General features: G+C 54.1%; 1 protein-coding gene across 1 annotated transcript in view; it reads right to left on the bottom strand.

Moving 5' to 3' along the window:
* LOC149428644 (uncharacterized) overlaps positions 1 to 22,719 on the bottom strand; it is a 119,533-nt gene that overhangs the window by 8,039 nt on the left and 88,775 nt on the right. Inside the window, exons 6-7 of the mRNA XM_089667159.1 lie at positions 20,800 to 21,062; positions 18,879 to 18,998 (exon numbers count right to left, since the gene is read on the bottom strand). Of these exons, the coding sequence (XP_089523285.1) occupies positions 18,879 to 18,998; positions 20,800 to 21,062 (383 nt within the window). The remainder of the gene's footprint in view (positions 1 to 18,878; positions 18,999 to 20,799; positions 21,063 to 22,719) is intronic.

The raw sequence follows: 22,719 nt of genomic DNA, 5'->3' as shown, positions 1-22,719 counted from the left end.
ACAGACACAGAATTGTTACTGAGTGCCAGAGAATTGTTACTTAGGGCCACAGAAACTTTACTTAGGGCCACAGAATTGTTACTCGCACAGACACAGAATTGTTACTGAGGGCCACAGAACTGTTACTTAGGGCCACAGAATTGTTACTCGCACAGACACAGAATTGTTACTCAGGGCCACAGAACTGTTACTGAGGGCCACAGAACTGTTACTTAGGGCCACAGAATTGTTACTCGCACAGACACAGAATTGTTACTCAGGGCCACAGAACTGTTACTGAGGGCCACAGAATTGTTACTCGCACAGACACAGAATTGTTACTCGCACAGACACAGAACTGTTACTGAGGGCCACAGAACTGTTACTTAGGGCCACAGAATTGTTACTCGCACAGACACAGAATTGTTACTCAGGGACACAGAATTGTTACTCAGGGACACATAATCGTTGAATTAAAGAGTATGTCAGACAACATGCAGAGGAGTGGCAGAGGAGGCAATGTTTTAGGAGCGAGCAGACGTGGCAGCAGAGGAAGGGGTCGAGGCAGCACTATTCGCAGCCAGAGGCCAGTGCTCCCGGTGTCATCCAGCGGTCGTGTCTCCACCGACAACCCTGCCGTCATTGATTGGTTGGTTCGGTCGTCTTCCTCTTCCCAGGTCACCTCTGACACCTACAGCCAACGGTCGGTGGGTACGTCAGACACAACCGTTATTTGGCATGGCCCGGGAGCAAGCCCACTGAAATCACATGTCCTCTACCTGCCCCTGTCCTTTGCTGTTCCCTCACCAAGCAAAGTATCGCATGCTGTGGGCTCAGCCCCACTGTACAGTGAGGAAGAGCTAACAGAGGGCGGTCAGGAACGGGGGGAGACATCGGCCTTTTCAGCAGCCAGGCGAAGAAGTACTGGCGAGGAGAGTGGCTCGGTAGCCGGTCTAGAGACAGGTCTGTCTCCTGACCCAGACGCAGCCGAGGGGGCTAGTAGTGAGGCGGAGACCGTACTTGATGATGAGGAGGTTGATCGCACTTGGCTGCCTCGTCGTCATCAGGCAATTTCTTGCGCATCATCAGGAGAAGAGGGTGCCAGCTTGGCAGTGAGCGAAACAGTCGGTGGGTTGCCCAGGAGGCAGCAGGGTCGCATCAGTGTCAGTGGAGCCAAACGTCCACGGAGTAGAGCACCAGCTCCACTGCAGCCTACCACCACGGCCAGTGGTGCCGGTGCGCACGGAGGAAGTAGCAGTCAGCCAGTGAGGAGTAGCGGGGGCAAAGTTTCCTACTCGGTGGTGTGGCAATTTTTCGTCAAGCCGCCCGAGGAAGTAAACGTAGCCGTATGTCGACTATGTGGCCAGAAATGCAAGCGTGGCCAGGGGGCCCATGTTGGGACTACAGCGTTGCGTCAGCATATGCAGCGTCACCATTCGGTGGCCTGGGAAAACCGTGAAAAAGATACGGCGGTTCTGCCTGCCCCAGCCCCCGCTCCATCACCCGCTCCGTTACTTGCTCCGTCACCCGACGTCGTCAATCACCCTCTATCAGCCAGTCAAGGCTCCAACACCTCTGCTGAGGGGAGTTGTCGCTCGTTGGCATCTTCCGCTCGTTCAGATGCTCCTTCTCCTGCTACTCCTCTTCTCGGATTCCGTCAACAGTCTTTCTTGGAATCCGTTTCCAAGAGACAACAGTTTGCGAGCACGCACCCGACGGTGCAAAAGCTGAACGTCCTCCTGTCCAAGTTGCTGGTGCTGCAGTCCCTCCCTTTCCAAGTGGTGGACTCAGCACCTTTCCGAGAAATGATGGCTTGTGCCGCGCCACGGTGGAGAGTGCCAAGCCGTCATTTCTTTGCCCAAAAGGCAGTGCCAGCCCTGCATTCACATGTAGAAGAGATGGTGGGCCAGTCTTTGAGCATGTCGGTCTCTGCCAAAGTGCACGGCAGCGCCGACGTGTGGAGCTGTAACTACGGTCAGGGACAGTACATGTCATTTACGGCCCACTGGGTGAACGTGGTGCCGGCACAGCCGCACCAGCAACTTGGACAGGTCACGACGCTTTCGCCTCCACGTTTGCACGTCCTTGGTCCAGCAAACATGTCCGCCTCTACCACCTCTTCTTCCGCCGTGTCCTCTGCCGCCACCCCCGTGCCAAGTCCCATTACCCGACCGGCATATCACATGTGCAGGGCGCAACGGTGTCACGCTGTGCTGCACCTGGTATGCCTTGGCGAACGTAGTCACACAGGGGAGGAACTTCTGAGTGTAATGAACAGAGAAATCGACAGATGGCTGTCTCCGCGCAAACTGAAAATCGGAACCATGTTGACCGACAACGGAAAGAACATGGTGTCTGCTCTGCGTCAAGGAAGGTTGTGCCATGCGCCATGCATGGCTCACGTGTTCAATCTGGTTGTCAAGCGGTTCCTAAAATCCACCATCCCACTGCAAGACATCCTTAAAATGTCACGTAAACTGTGCATGCATTTCAGCCATTCCTACACCGCAAAGAACACCCTCATTGAGCTGCAGCGGCAGAACGGAATTCCACAGCATCGCCTGATCTGCGACGTTGCAACAAGGTGGAATTCAACCCTACACATGTTAGACCGCCTTTACAAGCAGCGAAAGGCCATCACCGATTTCCTGATGTTACAAGCGGATAAAGGTACTCCCCTGTGTAACTTAGATGTCAGCCATTGGCAGCTCATGCGTGACACCTGCCGCTTGCTCAGGCCCTTTGAGGAGGCCACGCTATTCGTGAGTCGGCAGGACTATGGGATGAACAACGTCATTCCTCTGTTGCATGTCCTGGAACAAATGCTGTTAACAATGGCTGGTCAGGGTGCGGTAGACGTGGCGCACAGATCTCAACGCCACATGACCCCTGTGGGGGCAGGACAGGAAGAAGAGGAGGAGGTAGAGGAGGACATTTGTGCTCAGGAATTATTGAGTGAAATGGGTGGTTTTTCCACTCAGCGGACAGGAGTGGAGGAGCAGGAGCATCTGGTAGAGGAGGAGGAGGAGGAGACAGAGGACCCAGACGCACCGTGGCAGTATGCTGTGGAGATGGAGGCAGGGAGTCCCTCGCATTCCTTGGCACAAATGGCCCATAGCATGCTCGGTTGCTTGCGTAGCGACAGCCAAATAATAACCATCAGACAGAGGGATGACTTTTGGCTGTCCACCTTGTTGGACCCTCGCTACCGGTCCAAAATGGTGGCCTTTTTCACACCTGCTGAGAGGGAGGCCAAAATTACGTACTATAAAAACCACCTATGTAGTCAGTTGGTCTCTGCCTTTGTGCGCCAACGTCCATCCTCAGACACTGTGGGCCCTGTGCGCTCGCGTTCCGCTGGCATGGCAGCAGGGGAGGGGTGGGGTGGTAGGAGCAGTGGCAGCTCCACCAGCAGCGGCTGCCTCAGTCTGCAGTCGATGATGAGTAGCTTTCTTCACCAGCGCAGTGAGGAAACTACTAACCAGCCGCAGCAGCAGCAGCAGCATCAGGTGGACCTGGAGCAGGAGCTCAAACAACAGGCTTGGGCCTACTTGGACAGCACCCTGCCAACCGAGGTAGACAATCCCCTTGACTACTGGGCAACGAAACTTGACCTTTGGCCCCAACTAGCTGAATTTGCCCTTGAAAGGCTGTCATGCCCGGCCAGTAGCGTGGCATCGGAGCGCGTGTTTAGTGCGGCAGGAGGTATTGTAACTCCGCGGAGGACACGACTGTCCACCTAAAGTGTGGAGAGACTCACGTTTGTGAAAATGAATCAGGCGTGGATTAGTCTGGATTTCAAACCACCAGTTCCTGACACAACTGACTAAATCCGCCATGAATCATGCCTCAAACATGTGCCACTTTCAGGTCTCCTCACACTGCTGGTGTGTTGAATTTTTTGACACAGGGTGCTGGCAGATTACGGGCCTCCTATAGCTGCTGCCAGGCCCCTAATCTGCCATAGGCCCCTATATACCACCTCCTCCTGCTGCTGCCAGGTCCAGAGTCTCTCATGGGTCCCTGTACGGCCTCCCATTGCTGCTGTCTCCATCGCCACACTCTGCCATGTGCCACTTTCAGGTCTCCTCACACACTGCTGTTGTGTTGAATTTTTTGACATAGGGTGCTGGCAGATTACGGGCCTCCCATAGCTGCTGCCAGGCCCCTAATCTGCCATGGGCCCCTATATACCGCCTCCTCATGCTGCTGCCAGGTCCAGAGTCTCTCATGGGTCCCTGTACGGCCTCCCATTGCTGCTGTCTCCATCGCCACACTCTGCCATGTGCCACTTTCAGGTCTCCTCACACTGCTGGTGTGTTGAATTTTTTGACATAGGGTGCTGGCAGATTACGGGCCTCCCATAGCTGCTGCCAGGCCCCTAATCTGCCATGGGCCCCTATATACCGCCTCCTCATGCTGCTGCCAGGTCCAGAGTCTCTCATGGGTCCCTGTGTGGCCTCCCATTGCTGCTGTCTCCATCGCCACACTCTGCCATGTGCCACTTTCAGGTCTCCTCACACACTGCTGGTGTGTTGAATTTTTTGACATAGGGTGCTGGCAGATTACGGGCCTCCTATAGCTGCTGCCAGGCCCCTAATCTGCCATAGGCCCCTATATACCGCCTCCTCATGCTGCTGCTAGGTCCAGAGTCTCTCATGGGTCCCTGTACGGCCTCCCATTGCTGCTGTCTCCATCGCCACACTCTGCCATGTGCCACTTTCAGGTCTCCTCACACACTGCTGTTGTGTTGAATTTTTTGACATAGGGTGCTGGCAGATTACGGGCCTCCCATAGCTGCTGCCAGGCCCCTAATCTGCCATGGGCCCCTATATACCGCCTCCTCATGCTGCTGCCAGGTCCAGAGTCTCTCATGGGTCCCTGTACGGTCTCCCATTGCTGCTGTCTCCATCGCTACACTCTGCCATGTGCCAGTTTCAGGTCTCCTCACACTGCTGGTGTGTTGAATTTTTTGACATAGGGTGCTGTCAGGGATCCCCTCGATCCCCGCCGCGTTGGTCCCGGCGCAGGCGCAGTATGCCGCCCGGCGCAGGGACTCGAGCACTGGTTCCGGGCCGGCCGCGGCGTTCAAGTTCGCGCATGCGCAGTAGAAGCCGTGGCCGCCCGCTGGGCACCAATGGCAGCGCAGGGCGGGATATTTAAACGACCCTGAGCTGTCATTCAGTGCCTTCTGGTCTTTCCTGCATTCTGAATCCTGTGAACCTGTACCCTGTAAGTTATTGACCCGGATTGTACCTGACCTTGCTGTTTTCGCCTGTTCTGACCCTTGCTTTGCCTGACCTCTCTCCTGAATGCCCCCTATTGGATTTGACCTGCTGTTGCTGACCTGGCGTGTGACCCGACCATTCTATGCCCGCTGCCTTGTACCTTGCCGCCCTCTCTGTTACCGACCCGGCCCGTCTGACCCTGCTCATCCATCCATCCATCCCGTGCAGTGGGGTCTTCTGACCTCCTCACATCAGACTCTTCCCCGTGGGAGCCCCTTGCGCATACTACTACCACTGACGGACGCACCCGGTAGTCACGACCTGGTCTCAGGGAGCTCCAAGTCCATCCCCACCATCAGGGGCCCTGGTGAACAAGCACCCTGGGACTTAGACTCCGTGCGCTGTCTCCTCTATTTTGAGCTACTATTTTGAGTCCTGCCTCCTCTATTTTGAGCTACAACCCCGAACCTTCGTGACTGAATCCGTGAAGGTGGGGTTCGTCATATCCCTCCTGCAGGGTGAACCCCAAGACTGGGCCCATCGATTACGGGGAAAAAATGACCCTCACCTTGGTTCGGTTGACAGTTTTTTTGATGCTATGGCCATCCTTTATGATGACCCGCAGCGGGCAGCTTCTGCTGAAGCTACTCTGTACACACTCCGGCAAGGCCGCCGAGCGGCGGAGGAGTACGCATCTGAATTTAGGCGGTGGATGGGGGATACTCGCTGGAACGAGTTCGCACTCCTGCATCAGTTCCGTGTTGGCCTATCAGACGGCCTGAAAGACGAGCTCGCCCGGGTGGAGGTACCTGAGACTTTAGAGGACCTAATAGCACTGACCATTAAAATTGACCGTAGACTGCGGGAACGCAGGTTTGAGAGGTCCGGCCAGGGTCACGGAAATCCCTGGGGATCATTTCAGGGTCCCAGTCAAACACCTAGGCCAGTCATCCAAAACCGGCCACCTGGAGACAACCCCGAACCCATGCAGCTCGGCCTGGCACGGCCTAAACTATCCCCAGAGGAACATCTGCGCAGACGATCCCAGAACCTGTGCCTCTATTGTGGAGAAGCTGGTCATATGGCGCGTTCCTGCCCGCAGAAACTGAGTAAGTGCACCTCTTCTTCCTTATCCCTTGGCAATGTTGGTCCATCCCAATACTTAGTGGTGCCCCTTTCCTTTCAGCTTCCAGAAAGGACCGTGGAAGTATCGGCCATAATTGACTCTGGGGCATGCAGCTGCTTCGTGGATATTAATTTTGCTCACCAGCAGGGTATTCCCCTCCAATTGAAACAGAAGGGGTTCAATATTTATTTGGCCGACGGTTCCCGAATAAAATCGGGGGTAGTGAACCAGGAAACCCCCTCCATCACCACTGTCATTGCCGGCCAGCACCAGGAACTCCTCCGCCTGGATGCTATAGCTTCACCCCTCTTCCCAGTCATTCTGGGGCTCCCATGGTTACGGGCCCATAACCCCCAGATTGACTGGGAGACCGGAGTAATCACGTTCCCTTCCCCATACTGTCGAATATACTGCCGCACTTCGGGCCCGGGGACCCCCCAAATCCTCCTGTGCTCTGAGGGGGAAGCTGAATTAAAACAAGTAATCCCTGCGGCCTACCATGGGTTTCTAGATGTGTTCAGCAAACGGGGAGCTGATACTCTACCCCCCCACCGCCCTTATGACTGCCCCATTGACCTGTTACCCGGCTCAGAAATTCCTTTTGGGCGAATCTTCCCCCTTTCAGAGCCCGAATTGGGGGCCCTAAAGGAATATATCGAGGACAGCCTCCAGAAGGGGTTCATCCGCCTTCCACTTCACCGGCGGGGGCGGGAATCTTCTTTGTTGAAAAGAAGGACAAAACCTTAAGGCCATGTATCGATTACAGGGAATTGAACAGGGTCACGATAAAAAACCGTTACCCACTACCGTTAGTACCTGAGCTGTTCCAAAGTTTAAAGTCAGCAGTAGTTTTTACCAAGCTGGATCTGAGGGGGGCGTACAACTTGATTCGCATAAGGGAGGAGGACGAGTGGAAGACGGCCTTCCGCACCCGCTTCGGTCATTTTGAATATCTGGTCATGCCGTTCGGGTTGTGTAATGCTCCGGCCACGTTTCAACATTTTGTAAATGATATTTTTAGGGACTTTCTGGATGTCTTTGTGATCGTTTATTTAGACGACATTCTGATTTTTTCCCCGTCTCTGGGGGAACACAGAATACATGTAGCAAAAGTATTGGGGCGGTTGCGGCAGCATGGGTTGTACGCCAAGGCAGAAAAATGTTGTTTTGAACAATCCAGCATTGCCTTCTTGGGCCTGATTATCTCCACCGCGGGGGTCGCGATGGATCCCCAGAAGGTCACTGCAATACTGGATTGGCCTGAACCCACAGACAGGAAAGGCGTCCAGCGATTCATCGGCTTTGCAAATTTTTACCGGAAGTTCATCAAGAACTTCTCGGGTCTGGTCTCCCCCATTACTCAGCTAACCAAGCTGGGAACCCGATTCAGATGGACACCAGAAGCGCAGGGAGCTTTCGAAGCCTTAAAGAAGCTGTTCACTTCGGCACCCATTTTGGGTCACCCAGACGCCGCTCTGCCCTACATCTTGGAGGTAGATGCATCGGAGAATGCGGTAGGCTCCATCCTCTCCCAACGAAAAGGCACCAAGGAACTGCTCCACCCGGTAGCGTTCTTCTCACGGAAGCTGACCCCAGCGGAGAGGAACTATGATATCGGTGACCGTGAGCTACTAGCGATCAAAACGGCGTTAGAGGAATGGAGGTACCTGCTGGAAGGTGCGGTGCACCCCATCTTAATATTTACTGACCATAAGAACTTAGAGTATCTGAGAACTGCCAAGCGTCTACGCCCGCGACAGGCGAGATGGGCACTATTCTTTTCAAGATTCAACTTCCATATTACGTACCGGCCGGGATCAAAGAACACTAAGCCGGATGCGTTATCACGGATGTACGAAGACGCCAAGGAGACCCCAGTACCTGACACCATCCTGTCCTCGGGTAACTTCTTGGTCCTTCAGTCGGACCTTCGTTCCAGGCTAATGGAGGCATCCACAAACTTCTCTACCCCAGGCGGAGGGCCGCTCCAGAACAAGGGGGGACTCCTATGGAGGGAAGATCGAATTGTGGTGCCGGAAGAAGCTCGAACCCTGGTCTTGGGGCATTGCCACGACCACCCAATGGCGGGGCACTTTGGCCCAGAAAAGACCCTGGAACTTCTCTGACGCTCATTCTGGTGGCCAGACATGGCTAAAGATTGTAAGGGCTATGTCAGGTCCTGTGTCACCTGCCAGAAGAACAAGCCATCAAGAAACAAGGTTTGGGGTCTGCTGCGACCCTTACCTATTCCTGAACGGCCTTGGCAAAAGATCTCACTGGACTTTATAGTCGAGCTTCCGCCATCCCGAGACCACACGGCAATCCTGGTAGTCGTGGACCGCTTGTCCAAGATGGCCAACTTCATCCCGTTGAAGAAGACCCCCTCGGCGGCCGAGACCGCGCGAGTCTTCATTCGTGAGGTAGTCAGGTTGCATGGGGTCCCCGAAGACATTGTCTCGGACCGAGGGGTCCAGTTCACGTCCAGATTCTGGAGAGCACTGTGCAAAGCCCTGGACATCAAATTATCTCTCTCTTCTGCGTTCCACCCTCAAACTAACGGTCAAACCGAAAGGACCAATCAGACCTTAGAGCAATATTTAAGATGCTATACCTCGTTTACTCAAGATGACTGGCTGCCACTTCTTCCTTTAGCAGAATTTGCGTATAACAACGCCCGCCACTCAGCAACAGGGCAGTCCCCGTTCTTCGCCAACTATGGCTTTCACCCAGTCTTCCTCCCGGATTTGGTGTCGGAATGCCCAGTACCAGCAACACAAGATGTGGTAACGTTCTTCGCTGCGAACAATAAGAAGCTTCAAGTGGCCATCAGTCGGGCCCAGGAAAACTACAGGAAAGCATTCAACAGGAAACGGAGAGGAGATCTGGTATTGCGGCCTGGGGAGAAGGTTTGGCTGGCGACGTCCAATCTAAAGATGCTTTGCCCGTCAAAGAAATTGGGACCCAAATTCATGGGCCCCTTCTGCATTAAACGGATGGTTAACGAAGTAGCCTATGAACTCGCCCTCCCTGACACGCTCAAGATCCACCCGGTCTTTCATGTATCCCTTCTGAAGCCTGTGGTCCCAGATGCCTTCCCTGACCGGAAATCTAGACCCCCGGAAGCGGTAACGGTCGAAGGAGAAGAAGAATTTGAGGTTGAAACAATCCTGAAGTGTCGAAGGAGGGGAGGCCAGACCCAATTCCTTATCAAATGGAAGGGCTATGGTCCTGAGGACAATTCTTGGGAACCAGCCCATAATGTCCATGCACCCAGACTTGTCCGGAGGTTCTTTCGCGATCACCCGTGGTGGAGAGATCGGGTGGGCATCCGGAGGTTGCCCGTAGGGGGGGGGCAATGTCAGGGATCCCCTCGATCCCCGCCGCGTTGGTCCCGGCGCAGGCGCAGTATGCCGCCCGGCGCAGGGACTCGAGCACTGGTTCCGGGCCGGCCGCGGCGTTCAAGTTCGCGCATGCGCAGTAGAAGCCGCGGCCGCCCGCTGGGCACCAATGGCAGCGCAGGGCGGGATATTTAAACGACCCTGAGCTGTCATTCAGTGCCTTCTGGTCTTTCCTGCATTCTGAATCCTGTGAACCTGTACCCTGTAAGTTATTGACCCGGATTGTACCTGACCTTGCTGTTTTCGCCTGTTCTGACCCTTGCTTTGCCTGACCTCTCTCCTGAATGCCCCCTATTGGATTTGACCTGCTGTTGCTGACCTGGCGTGTGACCCGACCATTCTATGCCCGCTGCCTTGTACCTTGCCGCCCTCTCTGTTACCGACCCGGCCCGTCTGACCCTGCTCATCCATCCATCCATCCCGTGCAGTGGGGTCTTCTGACCTCCTCACATCAGACTCTTCCCCGTGGGAGCCCCTTGCGCATACTACTACCACTGACGGACGCACCCGGTAGTCACGACCTGGTCTCAGGGAGCTCCAAGTCCATCCCCACCATCAGGGGCCCTGGTGAACAAGCACCCTGGGACTTAGACTCCGTGCGCTGGGGACGCCTATTCAGTGGAGTGCTAGTAGTACCGCCGGGCGGTCCCTTACAGGTGCTGGCAGATTACGGGCCTCCCATAGCTGCTGCCGGGCCCCTAATCTGCCATGGGCCCCTATATACCGCCTCCTCATGCTGCTGCTAGGTCCAGAGTCTCTCATGGGTCCCTGTACGGCCTCCCATTGCTGCTGTCTCCATCGCCACACTCTGCCATGTGCCACTTTCAGGTCTCCTCACACTGCTGGTGTGTTGAATTTTTTGACATAGGGTGCTGGCAGATTACGGGCCTCCTATAGCTGCTGCCAGGCCCCTAATCTGCCATGGGCCCCTATATACCGCCTCCTCATGCTGCTGCCAGGTCCAGAGTCTCTCATGGGTCCCTGTACGGCCTCCCATTGCTGCTGTCTCCATCGCCACACTCTGCCATGTGCCACTTTCAGGTCTCCTCACACTGCTGGTGTGTTGAATTTTTTGACATAGGGTGCTGGCAGATTACGGGCCTCCCATAGCTGCTGCCAGGCCCCTAATCTGCCATGGGTCCCTATATACCGCCTCCTCATGCTGCTGCTAGGTCCAGAGTCTCTCATGGGTCCCTGTACGGCCTCCCATTGCTGCTGTCTCCATCGCCACACTCTGCCATGTGCCACTTTCAGGTCTCCTCACACTTCTGGTGTGTTGAATTTTTTGACATAGGGTGCTGGCAGATTACGGGCCTCCTATAGCTGCTGCCAGGCCCCTAATCTGCCATAGGCCCCTATATACCGCCTCCTCATGCTGCTGCCAGGTCCAGAGTCTCTTATGGGTCCCTGTACGGCCTCCCATTGCTGCTGTTTCCATCACCACACTCTGCCATGTGCCACATTCAGGGCTCTTCACACTACTGTTGTGTTGAATTTTTTGACATAGGGTGCTGGCAGATTACGGGCCTCCCATTGCTGCTGCCAGGCCCGTAATCTGCCATGGGCCCCTGTACCGCCTCTTCATGCTGCTGCCAGGTCTAGAGTGTCTCATGGGTCCCTGTACGGCCTCCCATTGCTGCTGCCAGGAGGCAGCAGGGTCGCAGCAGTGTCAGTGGAGGCAAACGGCCACGGAGTAGAGCACCAGCTCCACTGCAGCCTACCACCACGGCCAGTAGTGGTGCCGGTGTGCACGGAGGAAGTAGCAGTCAGCCAGTGAGGAGTAGCGGAGGCAAAGTTTCCTACTCTGCGGTGTGGCAATTTTTCGTCAAGCCGCCCGAGGAAGTAAACGTAGCCGTATGTCGACTATGTGGCCAGAAAGTCAAGCGTGGCCAGGGGGCCCATGTTGGGACTACAGCGTTGCGTCAGCATATGCAGCGTCGCCATTCGGTGGCCTGGGAAAAACGTGATAAAGGTACGGCGGTTCTGCCTGCCCCAGCCCAGGGTTCCATTTTGTCATAGGGTGCTGGCAGATTACGGGCCTCCCATAGGTGCCGCCAGGCCCCAAATCGGCCATGGGCCCCCGTACCGCCTGGTCACGCTGCTGCTGAGCCCACAGTGTGACCTGGGTCCCTGTACGGCCTCCCATTGCTCCCACTCTGCCATGTGCCACTTTGAGGTCTCCTCACACTCCTGCGGTTTTCCATTTTGTCATAGGTTGCTGGCAGATTAGCGGCCTCCCATAGGTGCCGCCAGGCCCCATATCGGCCATGGGCCCCCGTACCGCCTGGTCACGCTGCTGCTGGGCCCACAGTGTGACCTGGGTCCCTGTACGGCCTCCCATTGCTTCCACTCTGCCATGTGCCACTTTGAGGTCTCCTCACACTCCTGCAGTTTTCCATTTTGTCATAGGTTGCTGGCAGATTAGCGGCCTTCCATAGGTGCCGCCAGGCCCCATATCGGCCATGGGCCCCCGTACCTCCTGGTCACGCTGCTGCTGAGCCCACAGTGTGACCTGGGTCCCTGTACGGCCTCCCATTGCTTCCACTCTGCCATGTGCCACTTTGAAATCTCCTCACACTCCTGCGGTTGTCCATTTTGTCATAGGTTGCTGGCAGATTACAGGCCTTCCATTGGTGCCGCCAGGCCCCATATCGGCCATGGGCCCCCGTACCGCCTGGTCACGCTGCTGCTGGTCCCACAGTGTGACCTGGGTCCCTGTACGGCCTCCCATTGCTTCCACTCTGCCATGTGCCACTTTGAAATCTCCTCACACTCCTGCGGTTGTCCATTTTGTCATAGGTTGCTGGCAGATTACAGGCCTTCCATTGGTGCCGCCAGGCCCCATATCGGCCATGGGCCCCCGTACCGCCTGGTCACGCTGCTGCTGGTCCCACAGTGTGACCTGGGTCCCTGTACGGCCTCCCATTGCTTCCACTCTGCCATGTGCCACTTTGAAATCTCCTCACACTCCTGCGGTTGTCCATTTTGTCATAGGTTGCTGGCAGATTAGCGGCCTCCCATAGGTGCCGCCAGGCCCCATATCGGCCATGGGCCCCCGTACCGCCTGGTCACGCTGCTGCTGGGCCCACAGTGTGACCTGGGTCCCTGTACGGCCTCCCATTGCTTCCACTCTGCCATGTGCCACTTTGAAATCTCCTCACACTCCTGCGGTTGTCCATTTTGTCATAGGTTGCTGGCAGATTAGCGGCCTCCCATAGGTGCCGCCAGGCCCCATATCGGCCATGGGCCCCCGTACCGCCTGGTCACGCTGCTGCTGGGCCCACAGTGTGACCTGGGTCCCTGTACGGCCTCCCATTGCTTCCACTCTGCCATGTGCCACTTTGAGGTCTCCTTACACTCCTGCGGTTTTCCATTTTGTCATAGGTTGCTGGCAGATTAGCGGCCTCCCATAGGTGCCGCCAGGCCCCATATCGGCCATGGGCCCCCGTACCGCCTGGTCACGCTGCTGCTGGGCCCACAGTGTGACCTGGGTCCCTGTACGGCCTCCCATTGCTTCCACTCTGCCATGTGCCACTTTGAGGTCTCCTTACACTCCTGCGGTTTTCCATTTTGTCATAGGTTGCTGGCAGATTAGCGGCCTTCCATAGGTGCCGCCAGGCCCCATATCGGCCATGGGCCCCCGTACCGCCTGGTCACGCTGCTGCTGGTCCCACAGTGTGACCTGGGTCCCTGTACGGCCTCCCATTGCTGCTGCCAGGAGGCAGCAGGGTCACAGCTTTGTCAGTGGAGGCAAACGGCCACGGAGTAGAGCAGCAGCTCCACTGCAGCCTACCACCACAGCCAGTAGTGGTGCCGGTGTGCACGGAGGAAGTAGCAGTCAGCCAGTGAGGAGTAGCGGGTGCAAACTTTCCTACTCGGCGGTGTGGCAAGTTTTCGTCAAGCCGCCCGAGGAAGTAAACGTAGCCTAATGTCGACTATGTGGCCAGAAAGTCAGGCGTGGCCAGGGGGCCCATGTTGGGACTACAGCGTTGCGTCAGCATATGCAGCGTCGCCATTCGGTGGCCTGTGAAAAACGTGATAAAGATACGGCGGTTCTGCCTGCCCCAGCCCAGGGTTCCATTTTGTCATAGGGTGCTGGCAGATTAGCGGCCTTCCATAGGTGCCGCCAGTCCCCATATCGGCCATGGGCCCCCGTACCTCCTGGTCACGCTGCTGCTGGTCCCACAGTGTGACCTGGGTCCCTGTACGGCCTCCCATTGCTTCCACTCTGCCATGTGCCACTTTGAAATCTCCTCACACTCCTGCGGTTGTCCATTTTGTCATAGGTTGCTGGCAGATTATCGGCCTCCCATAGGTGCCACCAGGCCCCATATCGGCCATGGGCCCCCGTACCGCCTGGTCACGCTGCTGCTGGGCCCACAGTGTGACCTGGGTCCCTGTACGGCCTCCCATTGCTTCCACTCTGCCATGTGCCACTTTGAAATCTCCTCACACTCCTGCGGTTGTCCATTTTGTCATAGGTTGCTGGCAGATTAGCGGCCTCCCATAGGTGCCGCCAGGCCCCATATCGGCCATGGGCCCCCGTACCGCCTGGTCACGCTGCTGCTGGGCCCACAGTGTGACCTGGGTCCCTGTACGGCCTCCCATTGCTTCCACTCTGCCATGTGCCACTTTGAGGTCTCCTTACACTCCTGCGGTTTTCCATTTTGTCATAGGTTGCTGGCAGATTAGCGGCCTTCCATAGGTGCCGCCAGGCCCCATATCGGCCATGGGCCCCTGTACCGCCTGGTCACGCTGCTGCTGGTCCCACAGTGTGACCTGGGTCCCTGTACGGCCTCCCATTGCTGCTGCCAGGAGGCAGCAGGGTCGCAGCTTTGTCAGTGGAGGCAAACGGCCACGGAGTAGAGCAGCAGCTCCACTGCAGCCTACCACCACAGCCAGTAGTGGTGCCGGTGTGCACGGAGGAAGTAGCAGTCTGCCAGTGAGGAGTAGCGGGTGCAAAGTTTCCTACTCGGCGGAGTGGCAAGTTTTCGTCAAGCCGCCCGAGGAAGTAAACGTAGCCTAATGTCGACTATGTGGCCAGAAAGTCAAGCGTGGCCAGGGGGCCCATGTTGGGACTACAGCGTTGCGTCAGCATATGCAGCGTCGCCATTCGGTGGCCTGTGAAAAACGTGATAAAGATACGGCGGTTCTGCCTGCCCCAGCCCAGGGTTCCATTTTGTCATAGGGTGCTGGCAGATTAGCGGCCTTCCATAGGTGCCGCCAGTCCCCATATCGGCCATGGGCCCCCGTACCTCCTGGTCACGCTGCTGCTGGTCCCACAGTGTGACCTGGGTCCCTGTACGGCCTCCCATTGCTTCCACTCTGCCATGTGCCACTTTGAGGTCTCCTTACACTCCTGCGGTTTTCCATTTTGTCATAGGTTGCTGGCAGATTAGCGGCCTCCCATAGGTGCCGTCAGGCCCCATATCGGCCATGGGCCCCCGTACCGCCTGGTCACACTGCTGCTCTGCCCACAGTGTGACCTGGGTCCCTGTACGGCCTCCCATTGCTTCCACTCTGCCATGTGCCACTTTGAGGTCTCCTTACACTCCTGCGGTTTTCCATTTTGTCATAGGTTGCTGGCAGATTACAGGCCTTCCATTGGTGCCGCCAGGCCCCATATCGGCCATGGGCCCCCGTACCGCCTGGTCACGCTGCTGCTGGTCCCACAGTGTGACCTGGGTCCCTGTACGGCCTCCCATTGCTTCCACTCTGCCATGTGCCACTTTGAAATCTCCTCACACTCCTGCGGTTGTCCATTTTGTCATAGGTTGCTGGCAGATTAGCGGCCTCCCATAGGTGCCGCCAGGCCCCATATCGGCCATGGGCCCCCGTACCGCCTGGTCACGCTGCTGCTGGGCCCACAGTGTGACCTGGGTCCCTGTACGGCCTCCCATTGCTTCCACTCTGCCATGTGCCACTTTGAAATCTCCTCACACTCCTGCGGTTGTCCATTTTGTCATAGGTTGCTGGCAGATTACAGGCCTTCCATTGGTGCCGCCAGGCCCCATATCGGCCATGGGCCCCCGTACCGCCTGGTCACGCTGCTGCTGGTCCCACAGTGTGACCTGGGTCCCTGTACGGCCTCCCATTGCTTCCACTCTGCCATGTGCCACTTTGAAATCTCCTCACACTCCTGCGGTTGTCCATTTTGTCATAGGTTGCTGGCAGATTACAGGCCTTCCATTGGTGCCGCCAGGCCCCATATCGGCCATGGGCCCCCGTACCGCCTGGTCACGCTGCTGCTGGTCCCACAGTGTGACCTGGGTCCCTGTACGGCCTCCCATTGCTTCCACTCTGCCATGTGCCACTTTGAAATCTCCTCACACTCCTGCGGTTGTCCATTTTGTCATAGGTTGCTGGCAGATTACAGGCCTTCCATTGGTGCCGCCAGGCCCCATATCGGCCATGGGCCCCCGTACCGCCTGGTCACGCTGCTGCTGGTCCCACAGTGTGACCTGGGTCCCTGTACGGCCTCCCATTGCTTCCACTCTGCCATGTGCCACTTTGAAATCTCCTCACACTCCTGCGGTTGTCCATTTTGTCATAGGTTGCTGGCAGATTACAGGCCTTCCATTGGTGCCGCCAGGCCCCATATCGGCCATGGGCCCCCGTACCACCTGGTCACGCTGCTGCTGAGCCCACAGTGTGACCTGGGTCCCTGTACGGCCTCCCATTGCTTCCACTCTGCCATGTGCCACTTTGAGGTCTCCTTACACTCCTGCGGTTTTCCATTTTGTCATAGGTTGCTGGCAGATTAGCGGCCTTCCATAGGTGTCGCCAGGCCCCATATCGGCCATGGGCCCCCGTACCTCCTGGTCACGCTGCTGCTGGTCCCACAGTGTGACCTGGGTCCCTGTACGGCCTCCCATTGCTTCCACTCTGCCATGTGCCACTTTGAAATCTCCTCACACTCCTGCGGTTGTCCATTTTGTCATAGGTTGCTGGCAGATTACAGGCCTCCCATAGGTGCCGCCAGGCCCCAAATCGGCCATGGGCCCCCGTACCGCCTGGTCATGCTGCTGCTGGTCCCACAGTGTGACCTGGGTCCCTGTACGGCCTCCCATTGCTTGCACTCTGCCATGTGCCACTTTGAAATCTCCTCACACTCCTGCGGTTTTCCATTTTGTCATAGGTTGCTGGCAGATTACAGGCCTTCCATAGGTGCCACCAGGCCCCAAATCGGCCATGGGCCCCCGTACCGCCTGGTCACGCTGCTGCTGGGCCCACAGTGTGACCTGGGTCCCTGTACCGCCTCCCATTGCTCCCACTCTGCCATGTGCCACTTTCAGGTCTCCTCACACTCCTGCTGGTTTCCATTTTGTCATAGGTTGCTGTATGGCCTCCCATTGCTGCTGCCTCCACCGCCACACTGTGGCTCCAAACACTGGTTTTGCCCCGTGACTGGCCAAATGAGTGAAGTGTGCAGTGATTCTAAGATCGACGGCACTCATCTGCATGTCATACTGACTGACAGTATTATTTCTCTTCCCCAGCAGACTCCAAGGGCATTTAAATTAAAGGTACAGTGTTCTGCACTAATATTAAGTCTCTCTGAAGCCTAGAAACACCCTTTTTTAAGTTAAATTCACAGCGAATTTATTCGACTCGAATCGAATATTGTCCACGAATTCGCCGAATCATTCGAATCAAATTTTTCATTTCTTCGCTCATCTCTAGTTCAGAGGCCAGGCAGTGCATAATATTTACAAATTCAGTCTAGAGAATGTCATGGAAATTTTGTATTGTTGGTTGAACTTTAAATGTGTCATATATGAGTGGTATTCATATGTCTCTCGTGAGGCTTAATTAAAGCGCTGAAGGCTGCAATTGGGCCATGCGCATTTACAATGTATGTATTACAGTACTCAGCTTGGTAATGGATGAGATGGCAGATCTGCGCTTATAGACCGGCGTGTATACCACCATCGCGGCCTGTATCCACATATCAGCAGCATAGTACCACATGGACTTCATAACGCAAGGCGCCAAGCGGTGTGAACTCCGCGTGTAGGCTCATGTATATCTTACAACCCATTACCGACCTGAAACTGTATCTGGATGGATGTGTTTTAATAAAGATCGTATCGGGCCCATCCAGGTACAGACTGGTGTTTAGCCTGGGGGATGCTTGTACAGAGAATGAACATACTGCTAGGAGCTGGGACAGGAAATATGCTCTCCATAGAGGGCTCATGGGGGGAAGGAGAGGAAGTCTGCTGACCTCAGAGGGCTCATGGGTGGAAGGGGAGGAAGTCTGCTGACCTCAGAGGGCTCATGGGGGGTGGACCAGTGATAGATAAAAGGAAAGGCTATGCTCCAATCGGAATGTACATCCTGTGTATAGGCACTCCCCATTGCATTGTTCTGTGGGAGGGGATTGACCTTATTCATGTGGGGGGGCATGTGTGTTTGTAATAAAACCAGAGGGTGAGAATGAAAACTTCCTCTATGTGAATTCCAACAGCAACCTGAGAGTGTCGTGTGATCATTCCAGGGTAACGGAGCTCCATTCCCCACATCTCAACAGAAGCTAACCCAGTTGGGGGCGCAGGAATCTTGGGGCTAAGCTGCAGTCGTGGTAAGCGAGATTCACACAGCTTTATGGAGGATTTCTGCGCATCCAACTGCGAGTACTCACGGTAAGGAGAAATTCGCTAAAGCAAATTTCCAAGACAAGAATTCTCAGATCAGCTTGCTGGGTCTGCAAACACGCAGTATTTGCCGCAAACTCTCAGTAGCAACACCCGAATGTCATCCCTACTCATCATTTCTCTACTTGCTGGACAGCCTGTGACTATGAAGCTGGCCATAGATGGATCAAAATTCAGCCGGTTCAACAGGGACAAGATGAATTATTAACTATGTGTGGCTGCTCCCGCTCTACAGAAGTTGATCTAACAAGTGACTTCTGTTGAACATTCCTGTTGGTTAAATCTTCTCCATCAGTCATCAATGTCCCTAGCGAGGAGGATTCCTTCAGTCATCTCACTGGTGTGGATGGGGGAATCTATTTGTATTTTTTCAGCAGCCTGCTGGATGATTGAATAAATAATGATCAGTCTATGGCCAGGTAAGACATATTTTACCCTCCATGTCTTATCCACCCATTTCACCCCATTCTCCAGTCTATTCCCTCCATACCTTTATGAATTCCAGGATAAGATGTCCCTCTGAAAAGACCAATTCCAGGCGTGCTTGTGCTCCAAAGTAATAATAACAAGACCCTTTGGCCTCTGTGATTGGAGGTGATGGGATGGTGACCTAGAAAACGCAACACAGACAATGATCAGGGTAGAACAGACCAGAGTGATGACTTAAAAATACTTTGTTTTCTGCAGTGTTGGGTCATCAGAGCCAGTAAAGTCTTCTCTGCTGGCCTAAACATTGCCTAAACTATCAGAATCACTGACTTATGTTTTAGTATATTTTTTCATGAATGTGTTATTCCCAATATAATCTCTTCTCTTCATTTCATAGCTTTTCTTTTTGGCTTTGCTGCTTCCAGTAGTGTATGTTTTATGTTGGAGTTTTTAACCAATCATATTTCAGTGACACCATATTCATACTGTATAACGAATGACTCCAATCACTGGATGAATGTTTCCAGATTTCATATCTCCCTTCCCTCACCCACCACAATGATAAGAGCTGGGGGATCTTTACTGTCACAACCAATGATAATAGCACACTGTTGTAAGACTTATGGCCAGTGTCCTTTGCTGGCCGCTCTGTCTATGGCCTCAGAACAGGATGTCATATAGTCATTGATCTGGAAATCACGGGATTTGATGGGATAATCTAAACCAATCCTAACTTGTACACCTGGATCTGATTATCTTCATTGGCTTTCAAGCCTTTACAATTTCTAGATTATACTCAGGACCAGGGCTTTCTTCAGCAAGAACTTGGTGGAACTCAGCTCTACCACCTCTGGCTCTCATCCTCCACTCCCTGTTTACCACGGTCACTTGTATACACAGAAGCCCGGCTTCCATGCTTACAAGGACAGCTTGCCTCTCCCAGTGGCTCCACAGATGGAAATAAGAAAGGAAGAGTCGCCTACAGTGCAGGGAGATTTATAAAGGTAAAATGTGTGGAAGCTATGAGGGAATGGGGGATGGGGGAAGATGAGAGCAGTAAAGGGGGTTGTGCAGAGTTGGGAGATGGAGGGAATGGTGCAGAGGTCAGAGCTGACAAGGGGTGGAATTGAGATGTGTATAGAGGATGCAGAGGTAAGGGCCTGTGAAAGAGAGCTCAACTCTGCACTCTGTATGTGGTTTACCCCTGAACCCTGCACCCTGTACATAGCACACCCCTGAGCCCTGCACCCTGTACATAGCACACCCTGGTTCCTGTACCCTGTACATAGCACACCCCTGATCCCTGCACCCTGTACATAGCACACCCCTGATCCCTGCACCCTGTACATAGCACACCCCTGACCCCTGCACCCTGTACATAGCACACCCCTGATCCCTGCACCCTGTACATAGCACACCCCTGATCCCTGCGCCCTGTAAATAGCACACCCCTGACCCCTGCACCCTGTACATAGCACACCCCTGATCCCTGCACCCTGTATATAGCGCACCCCTGAGCCCTAGACTCTGTACTTAGCGCACCCCTGAGCCCTGCACTCTGTACTTAGCACACCCCTGAGCCCTGCACTCTGTACTTAGCGCACCCCTGAGCCCTGCACTCTGTACTTAGTGCACCCCTGAGCCCTGCACTCTGTACTTAGCGCACCCCTGAGCCCTGCACTCTGTACTTAGTGCACCCCTGAGCCCTGCACTCTGTACTTAGCGCACCCCTGAGCCCTGCACTCTTTGTGAAGCTCAGCCTTGAAATCTGTGCCCTGTACATAGTGCACCACTGAATTTTGCACTCTGAACTCTCCACTCCGTATGTAACGCACGCCTCATAATTAATGCTTATTTAAAACCCTCCCACTGAAGTTTATCCACACCCACCATTTGATGAAGTTTGGTAGAAGGGGGGGGGGCATGCTTGAGTTCCTGCAACTATTCTCCAAGAAAAAAAGCCCTGCTCAGGACTGACTTACATTTCTGATCTCGGTGGTGTTCAGCATTAGTATAAAGATTGCCTTTATTCTTAGACAGACTCCTGATCCACCAATCAGAATATATTCTGTGGGAGAGGGTGGAGGAGAAGGTCCTTGTGCGGTATGATTGGTGGGTAGCACGGAGGTACGATGTGTGGTGTGGTGGTCAGTAGTATTTCTTTGACAATTATGACACTGCGGAGTCGTTATATTCTGCATAGTAGTCGGTCTTGGTGTGACGGCCTCAATGCCTCCGGTGTACTCTGCAATAAAAAGTTGAGATGAAGACAGATGAGTGACATCTCAATGACGGCTGATGGCTACAGCTGAGATGGTTTTTGGTGAAAAAAATCAACAGATCTCTTTTCATGGATCATAAATGATAGCAGCTTATTATTTGTAGAAGTTCCACATTTTGAGGTATATTTCCATAATAGCATTACAGGATTCTGTCCATAATAACATGGCAGGTCCTCTTACCCCAATCCTGTCCATAATAACATGACAGGTCCTCTTACCCCAATCCTGTCCATAATAACATGACAGGTCCTCTTACCCCAATCCTGTCCATAATAACATGACAGGTCCTCTTACCCCAATCCTGTCCATAATAACATGACAGGTCCTCTTACCCCAATCCTGTCCATAATAACATGACAGGTCCTCTTACCCCAATCCTGTCCATAATAACATGACAGGTCCTCTTACCCCAATCCTGTCCATAATAACATGACAGGTTCTCTTAACCCAATCCTGTCCATAATAACATGACAGGTCCTCTTAACCCAATCCTGTCCATAATAACATGACAGGTCCTCTTACCCCAATCCTGTCCATAATAACATGACAGGTCCTCTTACCCCGATCCTGTCCATAATAACATGACAGGTCCTCTTACCCCAATCCTGTCCATAATAACATGACAGGTCCTCTTACCCCGATCCTGTCCATAATAACATGACAGGTCCTCTTACCCCAATCCTGTCCATAATAACATGACAGGTCCTCTTACCCCGATCCTGTCCATAATAACATTACATTACTCTCCAAACCCATCTGGGGTAAATGCTGCACAGTTGGTGGCACAGTGTTTGGTGGGGGGAACATTTAGGGTCCAGATGCCCTGTTTCGGGGGGGCTATGTGCGTGGTCTGGAATTGGTGTTTAGGTTAATTACAACAAAAAGCAGTCTGATCATTTCTAGGTCTTATTTTGGAGCACATCTTGTCTGGAATCCTGGAGAAGAATGGATCTGGGAGGTTGTGTACATCACCTGGATGGTTCTCCTGGAACCTGAAGTCTGCTTTTCTATATAAAATGGTGATCTGTGGACATTATTGAACAATAAATTCACCTTTTCATAACAAATATTAAATGCACATTTTTTTCAGATGCATTTAATATTTATTTCCCTAGGAAGCCTGTAGACCGGGTGCAATGCAGGGCTCCTGCAGACTCTCAGGATAGTTGTCTAGTTGTTCTTTTCAAAAAGTGAAATCCATTTGATCCATTTGGCACTGATCCCTCAAACACCATCGGTTCTATTATTATTATTCTTCAAGATTTATATGTCGCCAACAGTTTGCGCAGCGCTTTACAATATAAAGGGGGACATTCCAATCACAATACAGTTCAGTACAGAAGGAATAGGAGGGCCCGGATCATGGAACTTACAATCTAAAGGAAGGGGGAGGGGATACAAAAGGCGATAGCTCCAGGGGATGATCTGATGGAGGTGACTCAAGTACAGTTCTCAGGTGGAGGAGGGGTAGGCTTCCCTGAATAAGTAAGTTTTCAAACATCGCCTAAGGCAGACAGGGTGGGGGCTGACCGGACATACTGGGGTAGGGAGTTCCAGAGGATGGGAGAGGTTCTGGAGAAGTCCTGGAGACAAGTATGGGAGGAGGTGACAAGGGAACTA

This window comes from Staurois parvus, unplaced genomic scaffold, assembly GCF_062004578.1.
Source record: "Staurois parvus isolate SC_StPar_1 unplaced genomic scaffold, SC_StPar_1.0 ptg003065l, whole genome shotgun sequence".
Classification (NCBI taxonomy): Eukaryota; Metazoa; Chordata; class Amphibia; order Anura; family Ranidae; genus Staurois; species Staurois parvus.
The sequence above is the reverse complement of the archived record's forward strand: the minus strand, read 5'-3'. Positions and strand labels throughout refer to the sequence as shown.